At 50.0% G+C, this 16,158-nt stretch overlaps 1 protein-coding gene across 1 annotated transcript; it reads left to right on the top strand.

The window, feature by feature from the left end:
* Positions 1-9,223: 9,223 nt before the first annotated feature.
* On the top strand, positions 9,224-12,373 carry LOC138473438 (calphotin-like). The gene has a single exon (XM_069612094.1). It carries the CDS (start codon positions 9,224-9,226, stop codon positions 12,371-12,373), a length of 3,150 nt encoding a protein of 1,049 aa, XP_069468195.1.
* Positions 12,374-16,158: the final 3,785 nt, after the last annotated feature.

Here is a 16,158-nt window from a genome sequence, read left to right as displayed (position 1 = left end):
GTGTACTAGGCCATCATAGGCGTACAGTCCATTTCGTGCATGTTCCAGACACACACAGTGCCACGTGTCCCGTGTCCATGTATCAGCCACCAGGCATGAGTGCTAGAAGCATACATCAATGAGATGCTGACGAATGTCACGGGCCTCCGGTGCCTCGCAGACTCCTTGAGGTGCTGCCACATCCCCACCCTCATCATGACCATCATCCGGTGCTTGCAGTTCTGCGTCAGGGGGCATGGGCACATTTCTACGTACGCACATGTTGTGGAGCATGACACATGCCATCACCATCTTTGCAACCTTCTCATGGCGGTACAGGAGTGCCCCGCCAGACCTGCTGAGGCAGCGGAAACGGCCCTTCAGTAGGCCGAATGCCTGCTCAATGACTACACGGGTACGTGAGTGGGCATGGTTGTAGTCCTCCTCATGCTGGTCCCGTGGGTTCCGGACTGGTGTGAGGAGCCATCTCTTCAGTGGATATCCAGCATCACCTGTATGTGGACGAGAAACGTAGGATGTGGGATGCCATTGATACGTACGCACACCCCCCCCCCTTCCTGCCAGTACATTGCCAAATCACATACCCCACATCATCATGCATGCAATGAGACTCACCGAGTAGCCAGGATCTGTTCCCTGCGTGTCGCTCCATGTAGCGTGGTATGGTAGAGTTCCTCAAGACCATGGAATCATGGGTTGATCCAGGGAATCGGGCACAACAATGCGTAAAGATCCTGTTGGAGTCACACACCATTTGTACATTCAGGGAATGAAATTGTTTTCGGTTGCGGTACCGGGCCTCCATGGCATGTGGCACGACCAATTCAACATGGGTGCAGTCGATGGCACCAATGCAACCCGGTATGCCGGCAAGTGCATGGAATCCCACTTATGTGTTGGTTATTTCCTGCTCCGAGCGTGGTAGGGAGATGTAGTCGTCTGCGTGCTGCAGGAGGGCATCGAGCACTTGGAATAGTGTCCGTGAGAACAGTGGCTGAGAAATGCCATGCAACTGTCCGACTGTGTGCTGGTAGGTGCCTGTGGCCAGGAAGTGGAGTACAGACACCACCTTCAGTAGGGGTGGGATTGCGGTTGGGCTATCTATCATGCTGACTAGGTCAGCCTGTGTCATGTCCACAATGGCGGCTATGGTGTCCCGGTCCAGACGGTAGAGGGTGTGGATCTGCTCATCAGTGAGGTTGAACGGATGTGCTCGGAGGCGTGGGATTGCGGGCTGCCTGCGTGGTGGTAGTGGCTGTGCTGCTGGGCCTTGCTGGCCCTGCCTTGGCCTCCTCCTCCTCCTGCGTCTCCTCCGTGCGGCTGGTTGTAGTTGTTGTTCGTCTTCTTCTTGGAGTCGGAGCACTTGCAGTGCTATCAGGTCCCCCAGGGCCAACATCGCGAGTCCTGCCGGTAGCATTTCGCTGTGGTTGTGGGAGGAGACTGGGTGTGCAATTTATGTGTTTCCAGGCTGTATGGCCTCCACCTGTGGTGATTGATTCCACCTGTGCAAACTGCTCTCCCCTTTGGCCGAGCACGTCCCGCGCACTACGCTGCAATTCGGGGAATGGTATCTTGCTATTGCAATCATGTATTTGTACCCGATGGGCGTGTAAGATTGGTTGATATGTTCATTCTGCTGTGGTCCCATTGTTTCCCATACTATCTGTGCAGTCGCGAACGGACTTGTGAAGGGTCAGTGGAACGTAGTACTCGAGTAACGGTGGGCCCTCATGCATCACTGTACCGAGTTGCAACGACGGGCGGGGCGTCCCATTTGTGGGTGAAGGCAGTTGCCATTTTCACACACAGCCGCACTCGATGGAATAATTAGTGATTTCAAACGGCCACAGATGCCTTTTCGACGTGATGTTGCAAATGAGGAATTCGAAGGGCGGCGCTTTCGGTTTCCAGCTAGCGGCGAGGAGATGCCCACAGGTCTGACTGCAAATATAACGTTCTATTGTTCTATGTCCTTGAGACAGGGCCCATGGCGAGGGAGCAATGATTGATATGAATAGTTTGGGATGCGCAATAGCTACGTGGGCGATGAGGCCGGCCATTCCCAAATACATGTTACTTCACAACACTGGATTTACGGGCTGGGGCACTGTGGATTTAGCAGGCTGCATTACGCACAGACTCAATGGACGTTTCTAATGTCATGTGAGTAATTATTCAGGCGTTTTGATCCCGGGATGAGGGAATGATGAATGGATGCATGGGCAGGTGATTTGATGCAGAGTTTGCCATGTACAGGGCTTCTTGGGATCTATCCGCCTCCCCTACGCTATGTGATGCAGGGCTGCCATAGTGGGACCATCGTCTATCTGGCCTTGTTGAGCCCTCCCTGTCTCGACGCGCCCTCAGACACTTGTGTCCATGCACGTTAACATTCCCATCTGATGGATTCTGTTTTGGCAGACGCATGCACAGGTACACTCGTTCGTGATGGTGTTTACACCTAGGTATAGATGGTTATGAGTCGCAAGTGGCTTTGGGGTGGTGATGATCCTTTGGAGTGGGCTAGCATGCATATGGCTGTGGATTTCGTGTGCTCATTGAAGTGAGTTGTTCGAATGTAGTTCTGATGGCCATTCTGTTCTTGTTCTTTTCTTTTGGTTGACAGGTATCTCCTCCCCTTTTGCCACTGCCATCTGTATGCCACTCCTGCAGATGGATTTTACTCCCGACACCTGCTGCTTCGTGTTAATCGGTGGAGCAGCATTACGATCTTATGGGACGATCGCCAGTGGCCCACATGCCCTTACGCAGTACTGGTGGCTCGGAGCAACATTTCGGCCTTTCAGCTGGACTAGTGCCTCCCCATTGGGACGGCCCTGCGGTTGTGTGCGCTTCCTTTTTGCCTTTTCGTACGTGATTGTGGCTCTGTGTACCATGATGGGACAGGGCGTCACACAAGTAGTGGCTGGTCATTTCTTGCGGATGCAGCCCACAATGGTGAAATGTGTTTTGGAGTTCATGGCCTGATGGCTGTATGGGCTTGGTGATTTTGTTGTGCATTAAATTTCTATTCTGATTTGGCCCGTGTAGCGTTTTTCTTTGCAAGTGATGTGGCATGTGCCTATATGTGGGGCGATGTATTGTGAGGAGATCTGCATTGGGTTCCTGCTTCGGGGTTTAGTTGCGTGGTACTGTGCTGGGCGCGTTTGCCTACTGAGCCCGTGAGGTCAGGGATGGGGGCTGCCTATATGACAGTTTGGATGTTGTCATGCTCAGGGGCGGGGGATTGGGTTTTGTGTGACAGATGGCGGTCAGCCAGGTGGACTGGTGGAATGATGTGATTTTCGGAATGTTGCTGGTCACAGGTGCCTGTGTTTGCGTGCGTTTCTTGGTGGGGGACTGTGGTCATGTCCATTGGGATGGCTTCTGTATTCGTGCCATCTGTGACCTGCAGCTCCCATTGGCCCCTCTTGTGTTGCTTTTGTTCGTTGGCATGCATGGGTGCTTTGTATATTTCACTGGTTGCATTGTGACTTCATTGCACCTACAGGGAGTTGTACTTTGTGGGCAGGGAGCGGTGTACAGGCACTCAGTGGGGCCGTTTACGGTTGATTCGCGATGCCGTACTTCTCGCCATGGCGGAATGGTCCATTCCGCCATGCCTGATGGCGTTAGGTACATGTCCGCTGGGGTCGGAATTGGCGTACCGTTGCACCATGGTGGTGTTTGCGGTTTGGCATGGCGCGCGCGCGCGTGCTTAGTGCAGTTAGCGTTGGCGTTCACTACGGTGTCGCTAATGGCTTCGTACTTTGCGGTGACGGGTCATAGTCGCACCGAGCGCTATTCGATGGCGGTATTGCATTTCCGCCATCGTTTTCCCCTTTCCGCCAGGGTCGTAATGAGGGCCAATAAATGAAAGTGTGATACCATGCAATTTTATCAGCATTTACAACCTCTTGGACTTCACAGGCATACTCAAATCCAGTCAGCCAGTCCATAATGTCATTCTGCTCATCATACATACTGAGCAGATCTTTAGGAAATCTTGGAAGATAGGCGGAGCCAGACCCATGTCCAGATCCCTTGGAGGAGCCAGTAGTAGCCTGAATCTTGGCCAGCTCCTACTGGTGATCCCTGTCCTTTTGTTTTTCTGCCTGCTTAACTCTGAGCTTTACCATGTTGAACTCAAGCTCCTTCTGCTTAAACTGCAATTCTTGCTTCTTGATTTCAAGCATGGCTTCAGCATCAGAGCTGACTCTACATCATCCCTTGACTTCATGGACCTCATGGATGAGTGCAGCGATAGCTCTTCTAGAGCTGCCAGTGAGAGCAGCCCCACCACCTTCTGCACTCTCATTCAAAGTAATGGCATTGAGTTGCACCTCTTGCCAATCCAGGATCCTTTGGATCATTTCACTCTTTGTACCTTGAGCAGATAAACCTCTCTCGGTACACATCATTCTCAGTGTTTCTGACTTGGAAGCATTCAAGGCTATGTGGGTTATTGCTTCCATGTTTTAAGATAGATTGTTAGCCTTTACAGTTAAGTTACTATTAAGGTCACTATGTGTTCTTGGTAAGTGTATCTAGGTACCTTTACCAGTCCTCAACACTGGGTACCTTTGATCCTGTCCCACCGCTGCACACCAATTTGTTAAGATGAATTTCTGAACTCTGACCAGAGGTTCAGAAGGCCAGCCTAGATTCTTGGAACCGGGTTACCTTCTGGACAAGCCAGACCAATCACTGCAGCATTGGTGGCAGTCAAGAGTAGGTCTCAGGAGGGGTGAGGGTGACCGAAAGCCCACAATGAGCACACACAGTAAACAACACCACAAATTACTCTTAGTCAGTTGTATATCAAAATATATTTCCATTTGTTAAAGCACTTTTAAGTCAAACACAAAGCAATTCTTCAGTAGTAATATCAAAACCAACTCAACACTAATCTAACAAACATATATACAGGCACCAATGGCCTAAGAGGATATTACACAGTAGAGATCCACAACATGCAAAGAAAGGGGTCACACAGTGTGAATATCTTATAGGCAGTCCTTCACAATTTAAACCCTAGCTAAAAGGCAATCCAGTCCCTAAAATGATTTAAGCCTTGAGCTCAAAATTGCATTTCGTGCTGATGCACATGGTTGTGCAGTTAAGTCAAAATGGGGTCTCTTCAAGGGCTTGTAGCGACTCAGGAAGGTGGGTGAGGCAAAGAAGAATAAGAATATGTTCCCACTAAGAATAAGTTCCCACTATTCAAGGATGGTCTCCCCAAGAGGGCAGAACAGGATCCAAGCGTTGTGAATAGCTCAATAGTGCAGGCTACCTCGGTAAAGAGGAGTGGCCCACAGGGGACACATGTATAAAAATGGATGGATGCACCAGGGTCCACCGGTAAGGGTTGCAAGTACTCACCGACCCTCAGTGCACTCCCGACCAAACTTCGACAGTCGAGTCCACTTGGGTCACAGGTTCAAATCCTGTAGTTGTGTGGGTCTGCAGCTTTCAGGGGCTGCATTCCAGGAATGATTCTGTGGTGGGACAGTGGCGATTTCTCCACTCCTGGTGAAGGGATCAGGCCAGTTCTGCTGCAGCGAGTCTTAGGGCACAGGGGGGCACAGCAGTAAGGCATCCACAAAGTTTGTCAGCAAAGCTGGGTGACACAGAGACCATGTATCCTTGGGTTCTTGCATACTCTCCTAATTCCAGACCTAGGAATGCTAGGTGCACGAAACATGGTGGGAGAGTACCTTATACCCTGAGCGTACAGTCTCCAAAGGCTCAAGTCAAAGCTTGTGCTGATGGCAGTTTCAGGGCAAAGGTCCCGTATGAGCTGGTCAGTTTCTGGGTGTATCCGGAACACTTCCGGAAAGGCTTGCTTACAAGTTAAGTTGTAGGTACAGAGACCCGCACTATTCCAATGGGCTGAAGTGCCCTTGCAGACCCTCTAGGTTTGATCAGAAGCAGGGGTTCTAACGGGATGACAGCAGGCTCAGGGTGACAAACCTTCCAGTGGGTCACCAGCAGTTCCACTGATTTGCTTAATTTATTCAGGATACTTGGTTCCTTTACTAAGTTCGGTGTGAACTCAAGAGATTGACCTGGAATGGGTGTGAGATGCCTTCTCTTATCCAAAATCACCTTCGTGCCAAAACAAAGAGAAATCAGTAGGAGATCTGCTCACATACACTCATCCCAAAAGGTGGAGCAATCATGAACCACAGTGGTTCCAGTCATCCCAGCACACCAGACATCCTGGCACCCAGGGTGTGTATTGAAACTAGACAGCTCTTGCCCACATCCTGGGCGCACAAACAAAAAGCATGCAGAAGCCTGCGAAAGCTTTGGTTTGCGTGGGGGTCTGCATGACCAAATAAGGAATTTATCGGGTCTGCTGGACCCTGGGGAAGGCACAGGTACAAGATGGCCAAAGGACCTTGTGGCATGGCCATTTTAGGCACTGTCCTGGGCCAAACGCGGTAAACACGGTTTGGACATTGAAAAGAGTTGAAAACACATAACAAGTAACAGCTGCCACCAGCTCTGTCCAAGTTAAACGTGTGCTTTCACCAAAAATCCTTTGAGCGTGTCTAGGGCCTTAATAATGAAAAAGGAACCCCAGCGCACTGTACTGTAAGGTACATTGTGCACTGACAAAATGTTAATAAGAATAACAACAAAGTGAAAGACTAAGGGAAACAAAGTCTCCCAATACTGACTGTTTTAAGGGCATATATAAAGGAGACAGTTAGAATTCTACAGATTTTTCTGATCTATACAAAAATTCTGGTGAAAAAATAATAATAAATAATAATTTGGCATTTATATAGCGCTACGAACCCTCAGGTATCTGAGCGCTACGAACCCTCAGGTATCTGAGCGCTGCTTATTATTATTATTACCCACGGTGTGTGGTGCTCATTTATCGACCGCGGAAGGATGAAAGGCTGAGTTTGGCCCTGCCGGGATTCGAACCTGTTTTAGCAAACTCTGCACAGATGTCAAAGCCAGTGTTCTACTCGCTGTGCCACTTGACCGGCTAAAAAGACCTCCCTGTACATATAGTCTTGAAAAAAATAGACCCAGTACATAATACTTATACACAGTACTCCAAAAAATATTGTAATAAAGTTTACACAAAGGTAAAAGACTCATAAAAATGTTCAAACATGAAAATGCCCCAACATAAAAGACATGGTAGAAATAAAAACAACTTTGTCACTGAACTCACATACATATAACCACATTTAACACATGTCAAAAAGAATATACAATTGGTTTTAATACTTTGTCCACTTTCTGAGTCTTATGACTCAGACAACACCAAATCCCAACATATTTCAGTTCTTTATAGCATTATTTGCACAAACTTTCTTCAGGGGTAAAAACCACACGATTTTCTTGATTGCCACCATGTAATCCAGGGCCACAAGAAAAGTTCCAATTTAAAACTAAAGATTGCTTCTCTTAATGTAATGTACGTGGTGCTGGTGTCTCACTACACCCTTGAATAGCTGTAGACTTCAAAAATGAAGTCTCTATATGTTTCTTCACGACTTTTAAATAGCAGATGGACCTCCTGTTAAGTAAATATGAAGTAATTATGCCCGCAGGACTTCTCAGGCGCGGTCCCATCTGCCACAATTACAGTCGTGCACCAGAAGCGCACCTCCAATTTAGGGTACCTCTCTTAATAGTGCAAGTCACCTCTCACAATCAAGAAAATTGTGGGTGTTTTTTCCCCTGAAGAAAGTTTGTGCAAATAATGCTATAAAGAACTGAAACATGTCTGGATTTGGTGTTGTCTGAGTCACAAGACTCAGAAAGTGGACAAAGTATTAAAACCAATTGTATGTTCTTTTTTACATGTTTTAAATGTGGTTATATGTATGTGAGTTCAGTGACAAAGTTGTTTTTATTTCTACCATGTCTTTTATGTTGGGGCATTTTCATGTTTGAACATTTTTTGAGTCTTTTACCTTTGTGTAAACTTTATTAAAATATGTGTTTGAGTACTGTGTATAAGTATTATGTACTCGGTCTATCTTTTCAAGACTATATGTACAGGGAGGTCTTTTTTCACAAGACTTTTTGTATAGATCAGAAAAATCTATCGAATTCTAACTGTCCCCTTTATATATGAATAATTGTGTTCTACCTCTGACCGTGTGAGAGAGAGGGAGTATCCCAAGGGGTATTTTGCCTTTAGTAAGGTTGTTGTCTTAAGGGCATGCCAGCTTACCCATAACAAAATGAGCAAAATCCGAGAGGAGTACAGCAGAAGGCTGGGCTCCACTGGCAAAAGTCAGGCTAGGATGCTCAGACAACAGCAATAAGTTGGGGGGGTTTACAACTGGAGGGAAACCTGCCCATAGATAGAAATTGTTCCTAAGACTGGCCTGCTGACTGCTCCCTCTTATGTACCAGTGATGACTGTCCAGCTGACTGCTCCCTCTTATGTACCAGTGCGGACTGCCCTGTCGACTGCTCCCTCTTATGTACCAGTGAGGACTGCTTTGCTGACTGCTTCCTCTTATGAGGCGGAGAGCTGCCGGGCTGACTGCTCCCTCTTAAGTACCAGTGAGGACTGCCCTGCCAACTGCTCCTTCTTATGTACCAGTGAGGATTGCCCAGCTGATGGCTCACTCCTATAAACCAGTGAGAACTGCTCAGCTGGCTGTTCATTCTGCAGCACCAGTAATGACTACCCAGCTGACTGCACCCCCTTATGCACCGGTGATGACTGCCCTGCTGACTGCTCCCTGTTATGCACCTGTGAGGACTGCCCTGCTGACTGCTCCCTCTTATACACCTGTGAGGTTTGGCCATCTAAATCCTCACTCTAATACACCATTGTGGACTGCCCTGCTGACTGCTCCCTCTTATGCACCACGAGGACTGCCCAGCTGACTTCTCCCTCTAATGAGCCAGTGAGGACTGCCCAGCTGACTGCTCAGTCTTAAGCACCAGTGCGGACTGCCCAGCTGACTGTTCCCTTTTATGCACCAGTGAGGACTGCCCTGCTGACTGCTCCCTTGTATGCACCAGTGAGGACTGCCCCAATGACTGCTCTCTCTTATGCACCACGAGGACTGCCCAGCTGACTTCTCCCTCTAATGAGCCAGTGAGGACTGCCCAGCTGACTGCTCAGTCTTAAGCACCAGTGCGGACTGCCCAGCTGACTGTTCCCTTTTATGCACCAGTGAGAACTGCCCTGCTGACTGCTCCTTTGTATGCACCAGTGAGGACTGCCCCAATGACTGTTCCCTCTTATGCACCAGTGAGGACTGCCCAGCTGACTGTTCCCTTTTATGCACCAGTGAGGACTGCCCTACTGACTGCTCCCTCTTATGCACCAGTGAGGAATGCCCTGCTTACTGCTCCCTCTTATGCACCATTGAGGACTGTCCTGCTGACTGCTCCCTCTTATGCACCTTTGAGGATTGCTCAGATGACTGCGCCAGTGAGGACTGCCCTGCTGGCTGTTCCCTCTTATTTATCCGTGAGAACTGCCCAGACGACTCCCCCTTCTTATGCACTAGTGAGAACGGCCCTGCTGACTGCTCACTATTATGCACCAGTGAGGAGTGCCCTGCTCACTGCTCCCTCTTATGCACCAGTGAGGACTGCCCAGCTGACTGTTCCCTTTTATGCACCAGTGAGGACTGCCCTGCTGACTGCTCCCTTGTATGCACCAGTGAGGACTGCCCCAATGACTGCTCTCTCTTATGCACCATTGAGGATTGTCCTGCTGACTGTTCCCTCTTATGCACCAGTGAGGACTGCCCAGCTGACTGTTCCCTTTTATGCACCAGTGAGGACTGCCCTACTGACTGCTCCCTCTTATGCACCAGTGAGGAATGCCCTGCTTACTGCTCCCTCTTATGCACCATTGAGGACTGCCCTGCTGGCTGTTCCCTCTTATTTATCCGTGAGAACTGCCCAGATGACTCCCCCTTCTTATGCACTAGTGAGAACGGCCCTGCTGACTGCTCACTATTATGCACCAGTGAGGAGTGCCCTGCTCACTGCTCCCTCTTATGCACCAGTGAGGACTACCCTGCTGACTGCTCCCTCTTATTTATCCATGGGAACTGCCCAGATGACTGCCCCCTCTTATGCACTAGTGAGGACTGCCCTGCAGACTGCTCACTATTATGCACCAGTGAGGAGTGCCCAGCTCACTGCTCCCTCTTATGTGCCAGGGAGGACAGCCTCGCTGACTGCTCCCTTGTATGCACCAGTGAGGACTGCCCCAATGACTGCTCTCTCTTATGCACCATTGAGGATTGTCCTGCTGACTGTTCCCTCTTATGCACCAGTGAGGACTGCCCAGCTGACTGTTCCCTTTTATGCACCAGTGAGGACTGCCCTACTGACTGCTCCCTCTTATGCACCAGTGAGGAATGCCCTGCTTACTGCTCCCTCTTATGCACCATTGAGGACTGTCCTGCTGACTGCTCCCTCTTATGCACCTTTGAGGATTGCTCAGATGACTGCGCCAGTGAGGACTGCCCTGCTGGCTGTTCCCTCTTATTTATCCGTGAGAACTGCCCAGACGACTCCCCCTTCTTATGCACTAGTGAGAACGGCCCTGCTGACTGCTCACTATTATGCACCAGTGAGGAGTGCCCTGCTCACTGCTCCCTCTTATGCACCAGTGAGGACTGCCCAGCTGACTGTTCCCTTTTATGCACCAGTGAGGACTGCCCTGCTGACTGCTCCCTTGTATGCACCAGTGAGGACTGCCCCAATGACTGCTCTCTCTTATGCACCATTGAGGATTGTCCTGCTGACTGTTCCCTCTTATGCACCAGTGAGGACTGCCCAGCTGACTGTTCCCTTTTATGCACCAGTGAGGACTGCCCTACTGACTGCTCCCTCTTATGCACCAGTGAGGAATGCCCTGCTTACTGCTCCCTCTTATGCGCCAGTGAGGACTGCCCTGCTGGCTGTTCCCTCTTATTTATCCGTGAGAACTGCCCAGACGACTCCCCCTTCTTATGCACTAGTGAGAACGGCCCTGCTGACTGCTCACTATTATGCACCAGTGAGGAGTGCCCTGCTCACTGCTCCCTCTTATGCACCAGTGAGGACTACCCTGCTGACTGCTCCCTCTTATTTATCCATGAGAACTGCCCAGATGACTGCCCCCTCTTATGCACTAGTGAGGACTGCCCTGCTGACTGCTCACTATTATGCACCAGTGAGGAGTGCCCAGCTCACTGCTCCCTCTTATGCACCAGTGAGGACTGCCCTGCTGACTGCTCCCTCTTATGTGCCAGGGAGGACAGCCTCGCTGACTGCTCCCTTGTATGCACCAGTGAGGACTGCCCCAATGACTGCTCTCTCTTATGCACCATTGAGGATTGTCCTGCTGACTGTTCCCTCTTATGCACCAGTGAGGACTGCCCAGCTGACTGTTCCCTTTTATGCACCAGTGAGGACTGCCCTACTGACTGCTCACTCTTATGCACCAGTGCGGAATGCCCTGCTTACTGCTCCCTCTTATGCACCATTGAGGACTGTCCTGCTGACTGCTCCCTCTTATGCACCTTTGAGGATTGCTCAGATGACTGCGCCAGTGAGGACTGCCCTGCTGGCTGTTCCCTCTTATTTATCCGTGAGAACTGCCCAGACGACTCCCCCTTCTTATGCACTAGTGAGAACGGCCCTGCTGACTGCTCACTATTATGCACCAGTGAGGAGTGCCCTGCTCACTGCTCCCTCTTATGCACCAGTGAGGACTGCCCAGCTGACTGTTCCCTTTTATGCACCAGTGAGGACTGCCCTGCTGACTGCTCCCTTGTATGCACCAGTGAGGACTGCCCCAATGACTGCTCTCTCTTATGCACCATTGAGGATTGTCCTGCTGACTGTTCCCTCTTATGCACCAGTGAGGACTGCCCAGCTGACTGTTCCCTTTTATGCACCAGTGAGGACTGCCCTACTGACTGCTCCCTCTTATGCACCAGTGAGGACTGCCCTACTGACTGCTCCCTCTTATGCACCATTGAGGACTGCCCTGCTGGCTGTTCCCTCTTATTTATCCGTGAGAACTGCCCAGATGACTCCCCCTTCTTATGCACTAGTGAGAACGGCCCTGCTGACTGCTCACTATTATGCACCAGTGAGGAGTGCCCTGCTCACTGCTCCCTCTTATGCACCAGTGAGGACTACCCTGCTGACTGCTCCCTCTTATTTATCCATGAGAACTTCCCAGATGACTGCCCCCTCTTATGCACTAGTGAGGACTGCCCTGCTGACTGCTCACTATTATGCACCAGTGAGGAGTGCCCAGCTCACTGCTCCCTCTTATGCACCAGTGAGGACTGCCCTGCTGACTGCTCCCTCTTATGTGCCAGGGAGGACAGCCTCGCTGACTGCTCCTCTTATGCATCAGTGAGGACTGCTCGCTCTTACGAGATGGAGAGCTGCCCGGCTGACTGCTCCCTCTTATGCACCAGTGTGTACTGCCCAGCTGACTGCTCCCTCCTATGCACCACTGTGTACTGTCCTGCTGACTGCTCCCTCTTATGCACCATTGAGGACTGCCCAGCTGACTACTCTCTCGTATACACCAGTGAGGACTGCCCAGCTGACTGCTCCCTCTTATTCACCAGCGTGGACTGCCCAGCTGCCTGCTCCCTCGTATGCACCAGTGAGGACTGTCCAGCTGACTGCTCCCTCTTGTGCACCATTGAGGACTGCCCAGCTGACTACTCTCTCTTATGCACCAGTGAGGACTGCCCAGCTGACTACTCTCTCTTATGCACCAGTGAGGACTGCTCAGCTGACTGCTCCCTCTTATTCGCTAGCGTGGACTGTCCAGCTGCCTGCTCCCCCGTATGCACCCGTGAGGACTGCCCAGCTGCCTGCTCCCCCGTATGCACCAGTGAGGACTGCCCAGCTGACTGCTCCCTCTTATTCACTAGTGTGGACTGCCCAGCTGACTGCTCCCTCTTGTGCACCATTAAGGACTGCCCTGCAGACTGATCCCTCTTATGCAGCAGTGAGGACTACCCTGCTGACTGCTCACTCTTATGCCGTGGAGAGCTGCCCGGCTGACTACTTACTGCTCATTTGCATGTGGCGACGACAACTGTCCATTTGACTGCTTATTCCCGCTCCTGCGAGTAGGCGAGGCACTTCATTAACTGCCCACTCCTACGAGGCAGCAATGTGAGTCATTGAGGGCCTGCCCACTGACTGCTCATTTTACTCAAGAGCTGGCAATTGCCCCAATATGACTATTTGTATTGCGGTGGGGGCTGCTTTTATAATTTAGCCCCTGGTACCCCAAGAGGAAGCGAAGAGCGCCTACCTGCTGCGACCGACCCATTTGCTGGACGCTTTCAGGGGCTGGTGGGGACGACCTCAGTGATTGGCTGCTCTGACCAGGCGAGGCCATCGAGGAGGAAACACAGTGGAGGATTCTGGAGGAGATCAAGATATTCAACATACACATGCAAGTCCTCTCGCCAGGGAGGACGACCACCAACACACAATTTCTACTCTCTATGTTGTAATAAAGGCCCGTCTCAAATTTATCCTGTGAGTGCGCTGCGTGTTGAATCAGGGGAGGGGATGTGATCTAGTGGGTACATTGTGGAGGTGTGGGACCAGAATACGTGTATTGTCTAATCCCGGCGTCCCCACTATGGGACTGTGTGAACTTGGGCAAACGATGTCCCCACCCTCTGCCTCATTGCGCTCCCTTTTCTGCCAAAATCAGGTGTCAGATTATCGAAACTCTGGACATTAATTCAACGTCAGTTTTGCTGCTTAGATAATACAGAATGGAGCAGTTTTTGCCCCAAGTCATATTATTTCAAAATATCTTATTTATGGCAAAAAAAGAAACAAGCTGTAAACATAACACAAAAAGTAGCCTCATTTATTGTTCCGCGAGTTGGGGATTTGTAGGGTGCAGAAGGGGGGTGGTTGTGGGGGGAGAGAGGATGCACGCAGAGCTAGGTAGAGGGGGGGTAACGGTGTCGGCAGACCACGGCGACGACAGCAGGTGGGAGGGGTATATAGGTCACACAAAGATCAGGGTCTCTTTGTACTCATATGTGGCGTGGAGGGAGTGTGAGAAAAGGCGGGTTGTGAGCACACTTGATGGGGGACCGGAATACGTGAATGATCTAATCCCGGCTCCCCCACCATGGCACTCTGTGAACTTGAGCAAACGGTGTCCCCGCCCCCTGCCTCATTGAATTCCCTTTTCTGGTGCAGAGATGAAAACGACGCCCAGGCAAAACACAGCTGGAAATAAATATACGAAGGAAGAGACACAAAGTGAGGGTGGGCTGGGGGCATGGGAGCCGATTTATAAATTTCCCGTGGGGTGCCCAAAAATAGGAAGTGACATCACCAGCAGTTATATGACTGCATTTGCATGTAGTCGCCAACTTGGTGCGAGGGGGGGGGCGCTGAACAGGGGAAACATTGGCTAGCATGTACTGCATATACTAAAGTCAAGCAAGAAGGAGGTTTAAACCTTCCAGTTGCATTCCAGTAGGCCAACACTGCCCCTCCTCCACCACCCCTCTATAATCATCCAGGTTGTAGTAGCCCTCAAAAGGCAGAGCAACACAACTAGGCTGGGAGAACGAAATGCCATCCCAGCCTGTGAGTGTGTCAAACCACAGAGCAAAGACTGTGCGTGTGCCTCCTACCTTGGAGCACAATCTCACTAATTTGGTGCAAATCTCGCAAATGGGTGCATGGGAATCCCATGCGTGTGTGTGGGCTGCAGACCTCGGATCACATGCTCACGTCTTCAGTGTTAAACTCTGGCCAAGGGTCTTTGGGCAAGCATTCAGTATGGGTCTCACACCTATAAACAGTGTGATATATTGAGTGGGCACTCACTCCTTCGAGCATAGCATCAACCGTTGCTGGTAATCTCACAACTCAATGTATAGTTTCACTCTTGGGTATCTCAGTGACCCCATGTATATAAATGGAGACAGTCTCCCATCTGGGAAGACAATTATATTTCTGTTAAAACACTCTGAACTCTCACTCCAGTTTTCTCGATCTATAGATCCATACCATATTCATTAATTGTGTGTGCAGGGGTGATAACTTGTGTCTGAGAGAGCTCATACTTTCATTCAGGAGAGATAAAGGGGTAACAACCCCATGTATGTGGGGTCAGGTTCATTTTGCCCCATGGCCCCTCACTCCAGAATGAGTGAGCAGGTTTTAAGACCCTGCTGATTTTGCTATCTTACAGGCTCGAGCCTTCTATCCCTTGCCCCATCACGGCTTCCAACATCCCGAGGAGCAGCTAATATACAGCAGGCAGCTCGGGACATGCCTCTTGCCAATGGAAAGTAGCCAGTTCTACTATCTAGACACTGGGAGAGTGCCATGAACCCACATTGGTGGTGAAGAAGCACTCAATATACAGAACACAATGGTATAGTGTTGCAGTCCTGCTGAGAAATGACAATTCGGTCTCTTCATATGTAAAGCAGAGTGGCTGAGAAGTACACACACTGCGCCATTAAAAATAAAGCTGTGGTGGATGGAAGTGCTGCTTCGGTGGCATCAAGAGTATGCAATTCCCTGCGGGTAGTGTTAGTGATTTTCTATTGAAGTATAACGGCCCTATTGAGAAGTGCCATTAAAAGTGAAGCTGTCCAGTAGGCTGGAGCAGTGCTGCCCCATAACAGGTGTAGAGGCCTCTGTGAGAAGTGGCAGTACTGTCCCAACGGTGAGAAGTGTATTATTTTCACATTAACTATGCTTAGGGACTTTGGGTTATTGATTAGTGCTGCTACATTCTGAGTAATTCCATCCCTTTAAATATATTAGCTCTTGTATAACCCAGACAGTGTTGAGGTATTCTAATGATGATGATGATATCAGACTTGCTCAATAGTTCTGGTTCTCTATCATTAAATGTACTTCAGATCTTCAGAGTCTCGGGAGGATAGCTCAGGGGCAACATGCTCGCCTTGGAAGCAAGACGACATGGAGCAATACAGGTTTGATCGCTCGGTCCGCGCAACACAGGTTCAATCCCTCGGTCCGCGCTTAGAAACCTCTGGGTATAACGTGCATTATAAATAACCAGTTAAAATTAAAATAGGTAAATCTGCTGAGAAGTGCTAGGACCTTGTCAATGAAAGTGTAGCAGCTCAACTGAGAAGTGCTGATGTTGTCCCATCAAAAGTA

This window comes from Ambystoma mexicanum, chromosome 8, assembly GCF_040938575.1.
Source record: "Ambystoma mexicanum isolate Mex_15411 chromosome 8, UKY_AmexF1_1, whole genome shotgun sequence".
In the NCBI taxonomy this organism is placed as follows: Eukaryota; Metazoa; Chordata; class Amphibia; order Caudata; family Ambystomatidae; genus Ambystoma; species Ambystoma mexicanum.
Note: the sequence above shows the minus strand (reverse complement) of the source record. Positions and strands in the feature narration are given on the sequence as shown.

What these genes read in the sequence shown, in the direction of transcription:
- LOC138473438 (XM_069612094.1), top strand. Translation starts at nt 9,224, where the DNA reads ATGACTGTTCCCTCTTATGCACCAGTGAGGACTGCCCAGCTGACTGTT.